Source organism: Mus pahari, chromosome 3 (assembly GCF_900095145.1).
Source record: "Mus pahari chromosome 3, PAHARI_EIJ_v1.1, whole genome shotgun sequence".
Classification (NCBI taxonomy): domain Eukaryota; kingdom Metazoa; phylum Chordata; class Mammalia; order Rodentia; family Muridae; genus Mus; species Mus pahari.
The window spans coordinates 21,796,071-21,814,286 of record NC_034592.1 but is presented as its reverse complement, the minus strand read 5'-3'; the positions used below and the strand labels follow the sequence as shown (position 1 = coordinate 21,814,286).

The window sequence follows — 18,216 nt, the reverse complement described above, 5'->3', positions numbered from 1 at the left end:
AGTATTTTCACAGTTGGCTCCTTAGTTTACTACTTACTGTCAAGCCTATTTTGCTAACACCTTCGCCTCAGGGTATTTCCTGCTAGGGGAGACAGAGGTGGGAGGAAGAAAGGAAGGAAACAAAAAGGAGGAGCTAAGTTCTTCTTCCTTTGCTGACACAAACAAGACACGTCTCTAACTAAAGGTCTCCCAGGCTTAGAATGTGGACCAGATAGGCAGGTAGGAGGCCACTCAGCCCAACACACACACAGAGTAAATAGTCTGCACTATTTCATCAGACAACTGGGAAAAGAGGCAGTTTCTTGATGCTTTTCTTCTAAGCTGGTATGTCTTTCAGAAGGCTGCTTGAAAACCAAGTCAGAATTTGGGCTGAGGTATATATAAGTCAGTGGTGGAACACTCACCTCACATATTATCCTGAGTTCAAGTCTCAGCACAAATATTAATTTATACTCACTGACTAACAACCCTTCTTACTTAAAGGAAATGACCCCGAGAAGTTCTTCAACAGGACCCAGGGGTCCAGAAGACTGTCGTTACTTAAGAAAACCCAAACCCAGTCACAGCCCAGTACTCTATGCACCTCATGCGTTCATGCTTAGGTGCTTAACACATTTATGGTTTTGGTTTTGTTGGTTTTTTTTTTTTTTTTTTTTTTTTAACAACTGTGTTCTTATTAGGTAGTAATCTTCACGAGAAAAGAAGATTTTTTTCTCTGCCTAGAAGATCTCTCCATCTAGATTTCTGGCACAAAGTAACTATAGATTATAGGAATTAAGAATATTGAACACAACACTATTACAGTGTAAAGCAACTATAATGTAACATACAAATGAAACTGTAATTGCTATACCCTTGGAAATGGTTACAGGAATCAGACAGCCTGAGCAGCTGCTCCATGTGTGAAGTGTCTGCCGCTGGACACAGTGGTGCACATCTGGGGTGGGGGCAAGGGCATGGACCAACACAGGCAGATCCTGAGAGCTCTCTGGCCAGCCTACCTAGACAAAATTTTAAGTGCCAGGTTTTTTGAGATATTGTCTAAGCCTAAGGTGGAAAAGCAACTGAAGAAGGTACTGGCCTCTGGCTTCACCTGTGTGTGTACGCATGGGTTCATGTGAGGGCTATCCCAGTTTTATTAGAAAGGCAGAATCACTTCATAACTTCTTAATTATTTTAAAAACTGTGTAATTTAAAATTATTCTAGGTGTTCTGTAAAGCTGTCATTTTTGCACCTCAGAAATGAAAATATGAGGGAAAACATGCTCTTCTGTAGATCAACTCTGACTTGAGAGCAGACACTGGTGAGGCTGGAGAGGCTGCTCCCAGCTCAGCCCTGGCACCTGAGTCTATTCCTGCTCAAGGGGAGAAAGACCTAGAATACTCACATATCGCATGCCGCACAATCCCATCTTCCTAAGTCTCAGACAAAGGAATCTGTCTTAAAGGGACAGGAGAAACTCCTTCAGAGCAATCCCTCATTAGGACCATGAGTTTGCTGGTTCCAAACAGCAGGGGGTGCCAAAGGGATCACTATTAATCCCAGGAGATAGCCAGGAGAGGGAGATTAGAGGTGTAGGTTAAAAACACTTAGGTTAGACTCAAACCTGAGTGTGTGAGCTCACCCTTAGCTGTGGGACCCAGCAGCTCCACGGGCCCCACCTGCAGTCCTTAGCATTTCCTCAGATGGAAAGTGGAGGCAACAATTCACAGCAGAATGAGCTGTGCTGGTGCAGATCATGAGCAGACATCTTAGCTAACACCACTGTTTGCAACAAATGGTGCAGACTCCTGAAGCAGCAGTATTTAGACCCATTGCCGCTCTGAATCAACAGGCTTTTTAAGAGCGATGGTTAGAACCCCTCTTGGGTCTTGTTAGGTAATCTATTAATAAAGCTAGATATATCACTACATATAGAGTTATTTAATGATCTGTTGATTTTCGATAAGAGTCTTTTTATACTCCAATGAATTTTATTTTATGTACATACACACACTTTTCTGAGAATGGTGTTTTAAGGCTTCCCAGACTGACGGAAGCACAGAGCAGGCAGAGTCTAATGGAAGGCAATAGAGGAAAAACAGAGAATCTGAACCAGTTGGAGAGAAAAGTATTTTAAGTCACAATAGAAAAATGACCACACTATGCATTTTCATTTTGGCTAGTATCCTTGATTAGAAAGGGGCAAATCCAGATACTCCTTCCCAGGCTCCTAGTCACCACTGCTCACAGAGGTGACATCTGTAGATGCTGTTCCCAGATCTATCTCACAGGCTACACATGTCCTAGGCACAAAACAGCAATGCACATGTTCCCAAATTGTTCTGCAAGTAACCAGGTGAGCAGATGTTCCAGGTAATACACATCATTCACCTGATAAACAAGGCTAGAAGGTCAGGGTGACACACCAAGGAAGTACTCACATTCGAACAAAGAGCGACTCTTTGGAGGTCAGACCAGGAGAGGAGTACTTTTCAACCAGAGCCAAAGTACTGAAGCCAAACTTATGAATGGGCTCATTGGAATCCAGCGGCGGGAAATCCGTGTCGACCTCCCCATCATCCTCAGCAATATGCAGGCAGTAGGCACTGACATTGTCACTGAAAACAAAACCATAAAGGCAAAGTGAGTGCTGCAGGAAGGGACACGTAACTAAACAGTATGGCCCAGGCAGCACACCAACCCTGCTGCTCTCTACCTTCAGCCCAGGATACGCGGAGAATCCCTAACACTTGTTAGAAGGACAAAGGTGTCTTTTTCACGTGTATCATTTCTCTAACATTTACTGGACACTTATTAGAGATAAGACCTAAAACTAAGTCCTTGAGATGAAAAGTGAGATTTAATGTTGGCTCAAAGGAAGCTCATAATACAGAGGGGAAGTAAGCACTACAGTGCAGTACTACAGAATACACTCACAACAGAGGGAGGAGGGCTGCTGGAGAGGCCCTGATGCACACCCAGGTGAGCCTGGTAAATAAGGCCAGCGGCAGACTCCCTTCCTTAAAAAGTAGCTGCTTCTTTGGGTAAGATCTAATTCCAAACACCATAGAGCCTTAGCTGAATAGAAGCAAACACCCTGATTTACCCTGGTGCTCATGCCTGGTCCTTGGGCCACTTCTGCACATGTTCTGTTTCTTTATCATGTCCAGCCAGAACTTCCAGATTCTGGTCTTGCCCTTTTAGAATCAACAAACACTTTTCCCTTTGAGGGACAATAAAAAGGCAATTTATTCATACTAATAGGAAACCAACACAATTTACACGTTAAAATTAGGGCTAGATGTAGTTGGTAGAGTGTTTATCAAGTTATGTATAGAGTCCTGTGTTTAATCCTCAGCACTGCATAAATCAGATGTGGAGGGTTAGTCTTGTAATCCCAGCACTTAGAAGGATGATAAGTTCAAGGTTATCCTTGGCCACATAGCTAGCAGGCCTGGGATACACAAGACCTTGACAATACATTAGTGACTATGTAAATAAATGAATGCTGAACCCATTGGTGTGCTCCAGAGAGGGCTGGGAAGTCACAAACCTGCGAGCGTGTAGGCAGGCAGCTTCAGAAGCATAATCTAATAGTTCAGAAGGCAGGAGAACTCTAAATTCTGCAGCTCAAATTTGGAATTTTAATTATGTGATTGATGCTTTAATTAATTAATTCCAAAGTGTATGCTAATTGTTTAATTGGTTGCTTGATCTATATAGATCATTTTTTGAATTAAATGAGTTGATTTACAAAGTTTATTGATTGGATGTGACAATGAATTATTGCACTGACTACCTGATTTGCAATTTTCGCAGTTAATTCACAATCTTTAGCTGCAACTCTGTGTTCTGAGAGAGCCTAATTCAGGGAATCTACACTCAGAGTTTCTGTCAAGGCTGGGAAGTATTTATTGTATAAAACAGGTAATAGGGACCGATGAAAATTAATGCAAACATAAATCTGCTAAGTGGATTGATAACTTTACATTGTCACTTTACATTACATGTGTTTGCAATGTTGGTAAGAAAAACAAAGTTTCTGTCTGAGCGTGGGAACTCGTAGATTTTTACGGCAATCTGTCCATCACAAAGTGTGTACAGAAACAGATGCTCTTTAGAGATGGAAACGGCATGGAAGACCCAAGGTAAATTATCAGCTCCATGGCTCTTGGCCTACATGAGTTCAGAATAAGCTTCATCAATAGTCCTATTTTCCATTTCTACATCCATAACAAGGTCCTAATGTCCTAATTAAGGATTAGATTCAGTGATGTATATAGATCCTATAGCACTCAGAATCTAAAGATGAGGTGACTAAAGTAAGGTCAGATGGGAACCAGCTTAAAAATGTACAGAGTAGCAACAGGGCAGTTCATTCTGGGCAGGAGGGTCTCTCTGAGTTTAATGGGGCTGCTATGCTGCAGTCTTGGGGCTGCTGTACCTCTAGGGTTTTATGAGTGGGACAGATGGGTAAGGACAAGCAAGAAACAGCACAGATTATTTTTTGCCATGCAAATCAATCTGGGAGATGTCTGATTTCCCCAATACCACAGAGGTTCAAGGGATTAAGGCACTAAGCCCAATACTAATATCAGAAGAATCCTGCTTTGATTGCCATGGGACACTCCTGAGTCCCCACAAAAACAAATTCAACAAATACCAGAAGCTAAGGTCTGAGAGTAAACCAAAGGGTGTGGCTCACCAATCCTGAAATATAAACTAGCAAGTAACTCATTCAAAAGTATCTGCACTGTGTTTGCTCTGTTCAGTGCTCCATCCTAAGAAGGATTCCTCTTGTATGATATAAGAGGAGTGAGGGCATCAGCAGAGTTTAGCAGCAAACAAGGTTCTAAGCCTTCAACTAAAAATCTAAGGAGACAGTAACAAAACATTCCACTCTACTACCTGCTGGTTCCCTTGTGCCTCCACAAAGAAATCGTCCTCCAACAGAAGCTACTGTTGTTTTCTCTCTTGTGGAACTGCTTAGGATGCCTCCTGAAGAGCTCCTAAGGCACGACAATACGCACAATAAGTCACTAGCTATATGCACTGGGCATTGTGTACTACACTCTGGGTAAACTGGCTTTGATACAGCCACCAAGCAAAATTTCACATCACATCAGTGAAACCAGTGAAATCAGTCAGTGTTTCTATTTAAGCACTAGAAAACTGAGGCTGACTGAGGCAAAGTGGCTTGTTTAACATTGGATGGCACATAAATTTCAGAGCTGACATTCAAACCCAGGCAACCAAGAATCCCTTGACCCCACCAATCCTGGGGCCCACGCCATGCTGTTAAGATTTCTCAAGGTGATTACTTGGCGTCTGAGAAGGAACCATGACACGTTAATTTTTGTTGTTCTTTTTAATGAGGAACTTGGAGAGATTTATGTGACCCTCCTCACATCTACAATGGAGGAAAGGAGACACAGAGAAGGAAGCTCATGATGAGCTGGTTCATAGACATGGAGGGTGGAGAGGACAAAGGCTTTGTCACCTCTGTTCCACAACTCATTGATCAAAGCAGAAACTAGTAGTATTCTGAAATGGGAGGGGAAAGAAAGCAGCTCTGGTCCCTGCTAAAGGAGTCAGTCTACAGATACCACAGGGCCCTTTCCTGTGGCTCCATTCTGAATGAACGACATCTGCTCTTCATGATGACTTACCAAATCTCTCTGAGCTCCACTTTGCATGAGAATGGGTTTCTTGATTTCTGTACAATCATTTGCTCTCTGTCAGAATCCAAGTACATCTACTTTCAGGCATTTGGTCACTATTTCTTTTTTTTTTTTGGTTTTTCGAGACAGGGTTTCTCTGTATAGCTCTGGCTGTCCTGGAACTCACTTGGTAGACCAGGCTGGCCTCGAACTCAGAAATCCGCCTGCCTCTGCCTCCCGAGTGCTGGGATTAAAGGCCTGCGCCACCAGGCCCAGCTTGGTCACCATTTCTAAACATCTGTGGTCGCACAGCTCCTTTTCCCTACTTATGAATCTACACTCCCAAAGAACATGGACTCTTCATGCTTACTGAAGAGTAAAATGGCTGGCACTTAGAAGTACTTAACAAATATTTTTTAAATGAGCGAGTACATGAATAAGTAGATAGAATCACTCTGAACAAAAGTAAGATAATATTAATGAGGTATGTGTTAACCAGAAGAGGGGTGAAGCTATCAGCTGATCTAGTAGGGAGCTCTGAGCATGATACACTCCAGAGACCGCAGCTTCAGATAAGGGAGAAAGCAGCAGAAGTCAAGGTGAAAGGATATTTTTTTCAGGCAGGGTCTCATGCAACACAGGCTGGGCTTAAACTTTTGATACAGCCAAAGCTGGGCTTAAGCTCCCACATCTCCTGCTTCTGCAACCAGTGTACATTGCAAGCACATGTACCACCACGCATGGCTTCTTAAAGGGCTGGGGGAAGTTTGCCACCAAGCATGGATTCTTAAGTAGAGGAGGGCGGTTCAAGATATGAGTACCAGCCAGGCGGTGGTGGTACACGCCTTTAAGCCCAGCACTCGGGAGGCAGAGGCAGGTAGATTTCTGAGTTCGAGGCCAGCCTGGTCTACAAAGTGAGTTCCAGGACAGCCAGGGCTATACAGAGAAACCCTGTCTCAAAAAACAAAAATAAAAAAATGAAAAAAATAAAAAAAAAAACAAAACAGAAGGAAAAAAAAAGATGAGTACCAACATCCCATTTTTTGATGGATTAAAAACAGTAAAATGATTGCAACTATATAAACAATTGAGTCGTGTTCACAAAGACTATAAACTGTACAAAGGGTCTTCAAAGGCTATGGAAACATTTGTCATGTGGAGTTTTTCTTTCTACCTTCTGTACTCTCCAAATGTCCTATTCTCCTTTTCATTTCCTTAGAAGAGAGTTAGGGAAAGTCTGCAGCAAGTTACTTTCCTAACCCCAACTCCCAGTGCTGCAGCCACATGTGTGCCTTACTATTTCTCAGCACAGCCACAGGTTCCAAGCGCTCACTACATGATCAAACTCTGGAATTACAGAGGAAATAATCCTATCTGTTGCACAAGGGTCTTATAAAGATTAAATTACTTTATTCATTGCAGTGTCTAGCATGAAAAAGGATTCTCATTTTGCAAGATTTCTTCAACAAGTCTTCATCTTCTGCTTACAGCAAGGTACAGAGAGCACGAGGCAGTAAGTCTACATTCCTGTCTGATGGTACCCGAGCGTAGATAATCCAGACTAAGGGACTGGGTCCTAACAATGGGTAGGCCTGGAAGGAGAGACAGACAATTGGCAAGAGGATGGGGCTTTGAACCCTGAGCAGGAATAAAAATGGAGCCTGTGGGCAGAGCCTTTGGGCAGAAGAGACGGAGACATGCAAGCAAACCTTCAGTGAATATAGCAACTTGGTTTCACTTATCTATGTATATCAATAATTGGTGGCAATTCATTTTTTTTTCCATTGAAGAAAATGTACTTCACTGAGTGACCAATATTTCCTTTCTGTTCAAAGGCTGGCTTGACTTTTATGAAGTGACAGAAGCTTGCAGCCTATATACAGATAACATTTAATTCATACATGAAAATACAGGAGTGTTCCAGGAAACACCCCAGATATTTCCTGATTTTATCTGGTATGCTCATAAAATTCTCACTTCTTTGGAAATGCAAGGAAAAATCCTTTGCAGAATGATAACCACAGACAAATGCTTACTGCTTGGTTTTGTTTTTAACACAGCATTTTGAAATGCCCAGAGCTTTCATTACCAGTGTCCTGGTGGTTACTGGCCAATCAATATATATATTGGTTTTTCAAGACAGGGTTTCTCTTTATAGCCCTGGCTGTCCTGGAACTCACTTTGTAGACCAGGCTGGCCTTGAACTCAATAATCCACCTGCCTCTGCCTCCCGGGTGCTGGGATTAAAGGCGTGCGCCACCACGTCGGGCTCCTGGCCAGTCAATATTAAGAGTCTGCTGGGCATTGGTAAGGGGGAAGCAGGAGGGTACTGAGAGGACTGTAACTCACGTTGATCTCTCAAGTCAGAGGGAAAAAATTAAGACCATCAAATTTTCTATTTCTCTAAGAACCCACACAAAATGAATGGTAAGAATGCTAAATAGTATTGTGAGGTTCAAAGCACAGCAACCTCACACAGAAGCGGCTCTAAGTTCCCCAGGGTACCAACTCCAGGGAGAAAACACCTGCTGGCTGCTATCTGTCCTCTGCCCTGGGGCTTCTGTCTCTTCAAACCCAAGGGCCTTCTTGTGCAGACGGCTTTGCTCCACCATGAGAGGGTCCCCATTCTTGTTTTCATACCATACCATGTTCCTGGACAGAGCTGTGCGGTCTTGCACATGTTTATGATAATTGTATTAACATCCTTATTTGCTAATTCTATCATTTCTGCTCACAGAAGTCCTGTGTACTGTTTTGAATTAGTCTTCCAAATAAATTTACAGAAATGGCAGGATTCTGAATTTCACAAACACATAGTCTATTGTAAACTTTTCCTGTAGACATTTTTTCAATCCCACTACCAGCAGGACATTTCAGAAACATAAATGTGGAATTGTCACCTCCTGCATAAAGCCTTTCCCTACCTTTAGAACCTGTCTTCTACAAGAACACATCTTCCACTGTGCTCTGGTGCCTTCCGTTCCAGAGCACATACCCTGGGCTCAGCCAAACCTTCTGCTAACAGTTCCCTCACCAGGTGATATGTCAGCCTCATCTCTGTGTGGGCTCTCAGCCTGAAGGCACCATGTTCTTAGACAGTCAAGTACTATAGTTTACCTCAAACTTCATCACTGCTGGCAAACCTCCCCTGACTGCCTCCTACCCCCGTGCAGTACAGAGCACTAGAAAGGCTTATTCCCATGTCCCTGGAACGCTCTGTATGTTCACTGTTCTGCAAGTCTCAACGAAACAGAAGTGAGCATGTCTGATCTGATAGCTGTCTAAACCAACCGACCCCTGAGAGCACAGACTTTGATCATCTGTACCCCGATGCCCAGCATAGGGATAGCGCTGGTAGCATGCAAGATCGAGGGAAGGTAGGCAGGTAGCATCTCTGCTATGAGCTGTGGCTGTGGCATCTGCCTTAGGGCTTCTATTGTTGAGGCAAAACACCATGACAAAAAAAGCATATCATGATCCATCACTGGAGGAAGTCAGGCTAGGAACTCAAGTAGAGTTGGTACCTAAAGGCAGGAGCTAATACAGAGGCCATGGGGGAGTGCTGCTTACTGGCTTGCTTCCCCTAGCTTGCTCAGTCTGCCCCATCCCCTTTTTAAATTTTATTTATTTTTTTCACTTTAGCACCCCAACTCCTCACATACATCCTCCCTCAATTCCCCCTCTCCTCCTCTGAGAATGGGGAGGCGTCTCCCTATCAAATACCACCCTTCCAACCACCTCTATCTCCCAACCCTCCTGGCACATCAAATCACCATAGGACTAGGCAAATCCTGTCCCTCTGAGGCCAGACAATGTGACCCAGTTAGGGGAACAAGATCCATATCAGCTTGCCTTCTTATAGATGCCAGGACCACCAGCTCAGGGATGGCGCCACTCACAATGGGCTGGGCCCTCCCACGTTACTCACTAATTGAGAAAATGCATTACAGTTGGATCTCATGGAGGCATTTCCCCAACAGAGGCTCTGTTCTCTGTGATGACTCTAGCTTGTGTCAAATTAACATACAAAACCATCAGTTACAGCATCTGTTCGCAATGCTGCTTCTAAGAAGAGCTTCACAGCTGGGCAGGGTGGCGCACGCCTTTAATCCTAGCACTTGGAGGCGGAGGCAGGCAGATCTCTGTGAACTAAAGGTCAGCCTGGTCTACAGAGCAAGTTCCATGACAGCCAGGGCTGTTATGAATTATGCAAAGAAATGCTCCACCCCCCCCCTCTTAAACAAAAGGAAGGAGGAGGAGGAAAGCAGCTTCATTTCTTTGTACAGAATAGTTAAGAGCAAGGGAAATAGGGCAGGAGAGACGGCTCGGCCGATAAAGGCTAGGCTCACAACCAAAACATTAAAGGCTAGGAAATAAGCAGCTCTAGTTTAGATCTTGACCGACAACTGTATCCTACTCATTCCCCGCCTGTGCTGTGCAATAAAACAGACGGGGACTGCAAGTTACGTAACTCCAAGTTCTCAGTTTCTCTATAGCAAAAACATTACTTATGACTTCCAAAACTGACAAAAGAAGTAAGATAATGAACTAAGAGTGCTTTAGCACACAGTGGGACACATTATTTTCTCTATCAACTATCACCTAGAAGTGAGTAACCCTAGCAGTTTGTACCTGAGTATTGGCTTGCTTTCTCTCGGCAACTACAATGTCTGCAGTAACTCCTCTATCTATCATTTAAATCAGGACATGAGAGCTGGAAAGATGGCTCATCAGTTAAGAGCTACTTTTCCAGAGGACCTGGATCCCTGCCCCAGCACCCACTTGGCAGCTCACAACTGACTGCAACTCTAGTCCCAGGAGATCTGATACCCTCTTCTGGCCTTTGTGGGCACCAGCCATGCAAGTGGTATGCCAACATATATGCAGGCAAAATATCCATACACATAAAATTAAAATTAAAAATGGTGAAAATGGTGAGGGATTCTAGTGAGGGAGGGGAAAGGAGGTAAGCACAGAAGGAAGGGAGTACAATGACAGTAAGGCTATCTGAACAGCCCTAAGGAACTGAACTACTAGCCATCTACCTAAAGGCTCCTTACTACATACACTTAAATTACTATATAAATAGACATGTTTGCCTTAAATAAAATGTTCACTCTGTCCACTTTACTAAGCCAGCATAGTCCCTCATGCCTCATCAAGGAAACTTCTCTTTTCAAGAGATAGCGACTGCACGTAGACAACTACAGCCAATCAGAATGCAGAGTTCGGGAGCCCAGTCCCAACAGGTACATCTTTACCTCGTGCACCCAAAGCTCAAAGATCACTGCAGAAGAGGAGGCTGTTAGGAGCCAGGGGACAGGGACTCTGAGGCTGTGAGGCTGTCTGTCAGAAGCTACACTTTAGACTCATAAAGTCTCCATGACCGCCTAAATATGAGCGAAACAAAAACAGTATAGACGGACATGACACAATGGGTGAGGCTACGGAATAAGATGCTGCACAAGGAGCTACAGACATCTGGGGCAGCTGAGAGCAGAACAGTCTTTTCCATGGAAGAGTGTGCCGACCGCTTATCTAATACCAAACGGTCACCCCTGAGCAAGTAACATTATACAGACTGAGCAGGTGGTTCTTGTGTATTTAAGAATACACAGACACAACAACAATAAAGAAAAAGAGACCATGAATTTGAAAGAGAGCCAGTGGGGGAGGGGTGGTGGTGGTATAAGGGAGCATTTAGAAGGAGAAAAAGGAAGGGAGAAATAAAGTAATTATATTAAAATCTCAAACAATAATTTTCTAAAACTAAATAATAACAAAAGTAAAATACAAACAAACAAACAAGCAAACAAAGGAAGCAGGGAGGTCTCACCAGGTTGGCAGTCCCTGGTGAGTAAAGGTCTGTGAGAGGCAGAAGCTTGCTTTCTCATCTTGAAGAAGGCCTCTCTTGCAAGGCAGGGCTGAGCCATTTGTGTAGATCCAAAAGTTCCCACGTGCGCTCCCAACTGCTTCACACATCACTTACTGCGGTGTTCTGTGCAAGCTCACAGAGACACTGTGCAGACTCCAGCTCACACCTGTACTACAGCTCTTGAGACCTCTCTGGGATGCTCCTTGAGTAAGTCGAGCTCTCTGTTTGTACCAGCTCTGAACCTCTCTGTTTTCCGTGACTCTGTTTCAACACGGGTCCTCAGTGGCCATGTTGAAGGCCTTCCTCTTCTCACTAACCTGAGGCTTTAGTAAACATCTGTACACAGAAGTCTCCCATATTCATACTTCCAGTTTGTCTTCCTCTCCTCTGAACTCCAGCAACCAAATGCAAAGGACCATCAAACTAACAGGCAGAAGACTAAACTCACAGTGCTCTGCCCCTGCTCTCCACATTGTGACTACCAACCACGTACTGTCGCCAAGTACAAGTAGCCATCCAAGACTACTGTAAGGCTCCCTATCACATCACAGGGGACCACAGCACACAGGCCAAGTCTGAAATCTAGACCATCACCTTGAATACTGCTTCTCTCCCAGATCCCCGTATCTAAGTCACCCCCACATACTGTAGTTTTACCTTGCTTTAGAAGCTGACCACTCCTCTTAGTCTATTTGCCCTCTTCTCCTTGCCTTTCTCCCTGCTGCAGGCACAGCAGCCCACTGCTCCCTCCATCGCAGGCCTCTCTCAATGCAGAGGCTTCTGCTGCCTCTTCCAGGGCATCTCCCCCTGACTTCAGCTTAGGCGCTCAGGAACAGCATCCTTTACTTAAAGCACTGAGCTCCATTATGTGAAAAAAATTCAGCACCGTGAATTAGCAAATGCCCGAGACATAGCAAACACTCAATGAATGCTGAAGAGATGCATGGATTCATACAAAAAAGAAGTGAAATGAGCCAGATACAAGTGCCATGACACTTGGTAATCTCTTCTACCCAACACACTCCAAGTTTCTGAGTGAAGTGACAACATTCCTCTTGCTACCCATTTTACCCTTCCTCTATATCTAGGGCCTACGGTTCCAAAACCATTTGCTGAATGAATGGAAGGTGGTAAAGTCTATAAATATCAGTGGCTGCCAAAGATGAGAAGGGAAGAAACAGGCGCTCCACAGGGCTCTGGAGATTAAGCAGGATATCAAGAGAAGAAAGCAGAAAGGCATATATGACTAGAGAATAGTACACACAAGGAACTGTTGCCAGTTTAAATGGGAAGCCTTAACATGCATAAGAATGCATAGGAGGGCAAAGGGGGAAGGGCTACTGAAGCTAGTCACATTTAAGCAAAGGCTCTTAGAGATGACTAAGGAACATAGAGTGGAGGCAGTGATCGAGAAAGGCGAAAGTAGACCGAGGTGTGAACTCAGAGGAGACAGATAAGAGGTACAACCTGCCTAATACCACCGTCCACTATGCGATACCTGAGTACCACACCACAATGCAATCACCTGCAGTAAGAGAGTGCTAACTCAGTCCTGTGTGAATGACTACTAGAAAATTGTAGGCTACGGATTTTCTCTCTCTCTCTCTCTCTCTCTCTCTCTCTCTCTCTCTCTCTCTCTCTCTCTCTCTTTAAACAACAGTCTGTTATAGTGTATACTGCATTTTGCACACAAGAACACTATACTGTTTGGAACCTTAGTAACAAATAAAAGATCAGCCTGATGCAGTAACACCAGATTTAAAAAACAAGGCTATAGCTCTGTATTTTACACTTTATTTTTAAAGTTTTTTTTTTTTTTTTTTTTTTTTTGTTGTTGTTTTAAATGTGAGTACACTGTCACTCTCTTCAGACATGCCAGAAGAGGACACTGGATCCAGAAGAGGACACTGGATCCAGTTACAGATGGTTGTGAGCTACCATGTGGTTACTGGGAATTGAACTCAGGACTTCTGGAAGAGCAGTCAGTGGTCTTAACCACTGAGCCATTTCTCCAGCCCTGTATTTTACACTTTTAACTACTATATTGCACTCTGACAAAGAGAAGAGACAAAGATGCTAACATGTTTCAGTATCTATGAAAACTAATGTTTGATGCTTAATGAGATAAAGTCTCAACTATACAAAACTCACCAACTCTCCTCAAGGGCTGCAGATAGCTGATGCTGAGACTGGTAACGCAATTCTACCACAGGGTGGGAATCTGCACCGCCTGGCTAGACCACTGCATGGTCAATTCAGCACTGTTCAATTACGAGCTATCAGTGGCTACTATGCATTTCTCAAATGGCATGTCTGAGTGGATATTAAATTGCAAGTAGATACCATATGTTAAAAATTTACAACTGCAACAAGATTTATAAGTATGTTTTATGTATAAAATTTTCTATAATGGTGACAGATATATGTGTGTGTGTCTTTTTAAAGACAGGGTGCCAGGTAGCTTACACTGGTCTGCAACTCCCTATGTCATCAAGAATGACTCTGAACTGATCCTCCCCCTTCTACCTCTCAAGGGCTAGGATCACAGGCTTGTACCCTCATGCCCTGTTTTATGGAGTGCTAGAGAGGAGCCTCAGGACTCCCTGCATGTTAGGTAAGCATGCTCCCAATGGAGCCAAACCTCTATCCCCCCCCCCCAACCCAATGCTGAAATGATTATATTTTGAACAAAATAAAATACATTAAATAAAATTTAAGTTCATCTTTTGCTAATTTTAAAAATGTGACAACCAGAAAATCTGAAATTACAAACATGCCTTCTGCTCCCAGCTTACATTTATTTCCTCTGAATAGTGCGGCTCTGCAGCCTGTCTCCACTACTGAGCACAGCGGTAATCTGCAAGGGCTGTAGGACAATAGGAACTCTTTAGGCTTTCAGTGGCTCACCTAGCAGCAGCTTGATAAACACCAACAGTGGATAACAGACTAGAGAAATGATGTGAGTCTAGGGGACTGCAGAAAGGAAAAGGCGGAAGTGGGAGGGGTGCTCCAGTATACACGAGCCATGACATATGACCGAAGTCTGTTCACAGACGATGGGAATAATCAAAAATTACCCTTGAAGAAGCCCTTAAATTATCTATAAAGCAGAGTAAATGCGGCTCTGTGTGAACAGCAGTTGTATATCTCAAGTTCCTGACAGGGAAAAAAACCTCCTTGAGTTTTCTTTTTCTCCCACAAATGGGTGTTATTCAAAAGATATTGTTCCATTCCTGAAGCTAATGGAGAAAAACAAACTAAGGAACGTTTTAGCAAATCTTGTAGGCCAGAACCAGTCAGCTGGTCATCAGCAGAGGGGCAAAGCCAGTTTAATGGAGAAGAACAGTCATTTCACAAATGGGGCTGGAGCAACAAAGGTATTCACATATAAACCAGTCATCCAAATACAGCCCTCCCCTCCAGGCTGAACCTAAGGGATATTCTTTTCTCTACTGTCTTCTTGCAGCACTGAAGCCTGAACCCAGGACCTCACGCCTTGCGCATGTTAGGCAAGTATTCTACCACTCAGAGATACCCCAAGTTCAGGTTCATAGATCTAAATGTAAAGTACATAATCATACAACTTCTAGAAGGAAGTATTTCTAGGAGAAAAATTGATGTGATCCTGGGTATAATGAGGACCTTTTAGATACAACTCCAGGACCAGCCAGATAGCTCAGCAGGCGAGGGTGCTTACCACCAGGGCACATGTACACACGCACATAGGCACACACAAATGTACAAAGTTAAACAAAATGGATATAACACCAAAAGCACCATCTATGAAAAAAGGAGCTGGTGAGCTGAAGTCCATTAACATCGAGAACATCTGCTGGATAAGAGATGCTATTAAAAGGAAGGAAAGGCAAACACATTGGAAAGAATGTCTCTGCAAAGCATCTGAAAAAGAACTGTATCTAAAAATTATATCTAAAACCACAAAGAATTCTTAAAACTTGACAATAAGAAAACTTAATTTCAAAATGTGCAAAACCTCTTACAGCTCACCCAAGCAGCCGAGCAGCAATCAAGCACAAACAGTTCAGCACCACCCATTAGGGCCTGCAAATCAACATGCCAGCTGCACCGACCGTGGGGGAGACTGTGGACAGCTCGCTGACGGGAAGGCCAAAGGCCAGAAGCCTTCCGAGAGAGCTAGCTGACAGGGTCTTACGACACAGGCTCACCTGACCGTGCGACCCGTAACTGTGCTCCTAGGTACTTGTTCAAATGAGATGAAAACTCACATGCACACAAAACCAGCATAGGATCATGTACAACAGCTTTCTACATAATGGCCAAAAAACTTGGAAGGAAGAGATATTCTTCAATGGAAACACAAAAGAGGAAAAACAGTGTATTCTGCTATAAGAAGAAATGAGACAGCTGGGCACAGAGAACACCTGAAGTCTCAGCACTAAGGAGACTGAGGCTTGAGGGAATGCGTGAGCCCAGGAGTCTGTGGCCGACCTACCAAAGTATAAAGAGATCTTGGAGAGGAGCTTTCATCTGTGTCTCTAATCCTTAAACCAAATAGTCAAAACTCAAGGCAACCTGGAGAGATTTTTTTTCCCTCAAAATCATGGACTACAAATAAATTAGAGTAAGGCCTCCAAATCTAAACAAACTTTGTAAGGCACAAAATTCAATCAATGTGAAGTGTGAATTGTTCAATCTGGTCTGTAGATAGACTTAAGTATTTTCTTAGTGTCTCCCCACTGTTTCTCTCAGAATCAGTATATCAAAACCCGGAGGAAATCAGGCTAAATTCCATCTTTAGATCTTATACAACAGTCCACAAACACAAGAAAGAATAAAGCATGCTAAGAATCCCAGCCAACTTCCCCATCCCTTCCCTGGAGCAAGTTGGATGCTGTGGTTTTCACAGCACAGGGCAGCTGAGCAATACTCCTGTATAAATGGTTTTCTTGACAATCAAACCAAAATTGGAGGGAAGTTCTTACAAGCATCTAGCAATTTGGTCCCCATGAATGAAGTGCTCTTCCACAGACCAGCCCACTGGGAAAGACCAAATAAGGATATATTCCAGAGCATCAACACTAACAGGCTGAAAAGAAAATCCTTCCCCCACTGCCCTACAGGAAGGGATTTCTATTTATTTTACAGACTGGCTTACACCAAAAAGGACTAAGAATCCAGTGTTTCCTGTGTCACAAACTGCAAAGCTGAAAGGCCTGTGGCTTAACTTGGTGGGGGGACTGGTGAATGGGGGAGGAGGGTGGTGTGTGACTACTGAACTGTCAGCAAGGAAGCTTACCCCCAGACACTGACAAAGTAATGTAAAAGACGAGAAGGTAAGAGATCATCCTAGGAGGGTCCCGGCATACACATAACCTAAGCTGATCACCAATTTGACCCTGCCTTTCATTTGTAAAAAAACTAGTTTTCATTTTGAAAAAAAAAAAAAAAAAAGCCTCTTCTTACCAACTATGAAAAAAATAAGGAAGCTAAATCATTTTAGATTACCAAATGAAATACACATAATTTAAAATATGAAAAAATTACATTAAGTATATTTTACCACAATTTCAATTCTCTAAATATATATGCCAGGAAGAGGTTTTCAGAAATGTCAGCTTGGATGACCAGTTTTTGAAATTTGTTTAAATTAAAGTTTGAATTTAAAAGGTTTTTCTTTTAATTTGTGGTAAGACAGACATTTTAAAGTTCTCTTATTTCAGCAATTTGCATCAATATGAAAAGCTCAGTGTGTAGTACTGTGTTATTTAATCAGTGACTTGAGGGGCTGCTAAAAGTGTATGCTTGGGGCTGGGGAGATGGCTCAGCAGTTAAGAACACTGACTGCTTTTCCAGAGGTCCTGAGTTCAATTCCCAGCAACCACATGGTGGTTCACAACCATCTGTAATGGGATCCAATGCTCTCTTCTGATCTTCTGATGTTTCTGAAGACAGCAAAAGTGTACTCACATACATAAAATAAATCTTTAAAAAAAAAAAAAACAGTAGATGCTTTTAAGTCTTGTGTTCTGTATAGTTAATAGCTTCAATGTACAAAGTATTCTAATCCTGTGTACTGCTCCTGCGCATTTTTTTGTTTTTCTTAAATAATGTATTGTGACTTTTTAATGTGCTTCAAACTATCTCCTCCAACTCCTAATTGTTCTTACAAATTTTCCCTGGTCTATAGCATTCTTTCTTTTCTTCTTCATTTTTGTTTCCTTGGTTTTTGAGACAGGATTGCTCTGTGAAGCCTTGGCTGTCCTGGAACTTATTCTGACTAGTATTCTTTCATTTAATGCTGCAGAATATTTCTATTTTGCATTTTAAAATCAGCATATAAACCAATGGATTTTTCTATGTGCTTTTACAATGCTTTGTTCTGCTGATCCTCGGATCTGACCCCTCCCCCAGCTGACAGATTCTGGCAGGAACTGTACTGAAGTGGCCTGTTTCAGAAGGGCACTGACAAGGCCATGCGTTTTCTTCCTTTGATGCATTATGCTAGGTAAACACAGTAAGAATTATTATGTTACCTCGATGGGCTAGTCCTCATTTCAGCATGAGTTTGAGGGCAGCCTGGTCTACCTAGCAAGTACTAGGACAACAATAGAGATTACACAGAGAAACTGTCTGACAAAACAAAAAGAAAAACAACAACAACAACAAAATCCTACTGTCACCTCTGGCACCTGTGGATGGGAAGGACAAGCAGAAGG

At 43.0% G+C, this 18,216-nt stretch overlaps 1 protein-coding gene across 5 annotated transcripts in view; it reads right to left on the bottom strand.

The window, feature by feature from the left end:
* Mapkap1 (MAPK associated protein 1) overlaps nt 1–18,216 on the bottom strand; it is a 212,012-nt gene that overhangs the window by 102,302 nt on the left and 91,494 nt on the right. For all 5 annotated transcript variants that reach the window (XM_029535984.1, XM_021192298.2, XM_021192303.2 and 2 more), the window contains one exon: nt 2,425–2,601. In XM_029535984.1, coding sequence (XP_029391844.1) covers nt 2,425–2,601 — 177 coding nt within the window. The remainder of the gene's footprint in view (nt 1–2,424; nt 2,602–18,216) is intronic.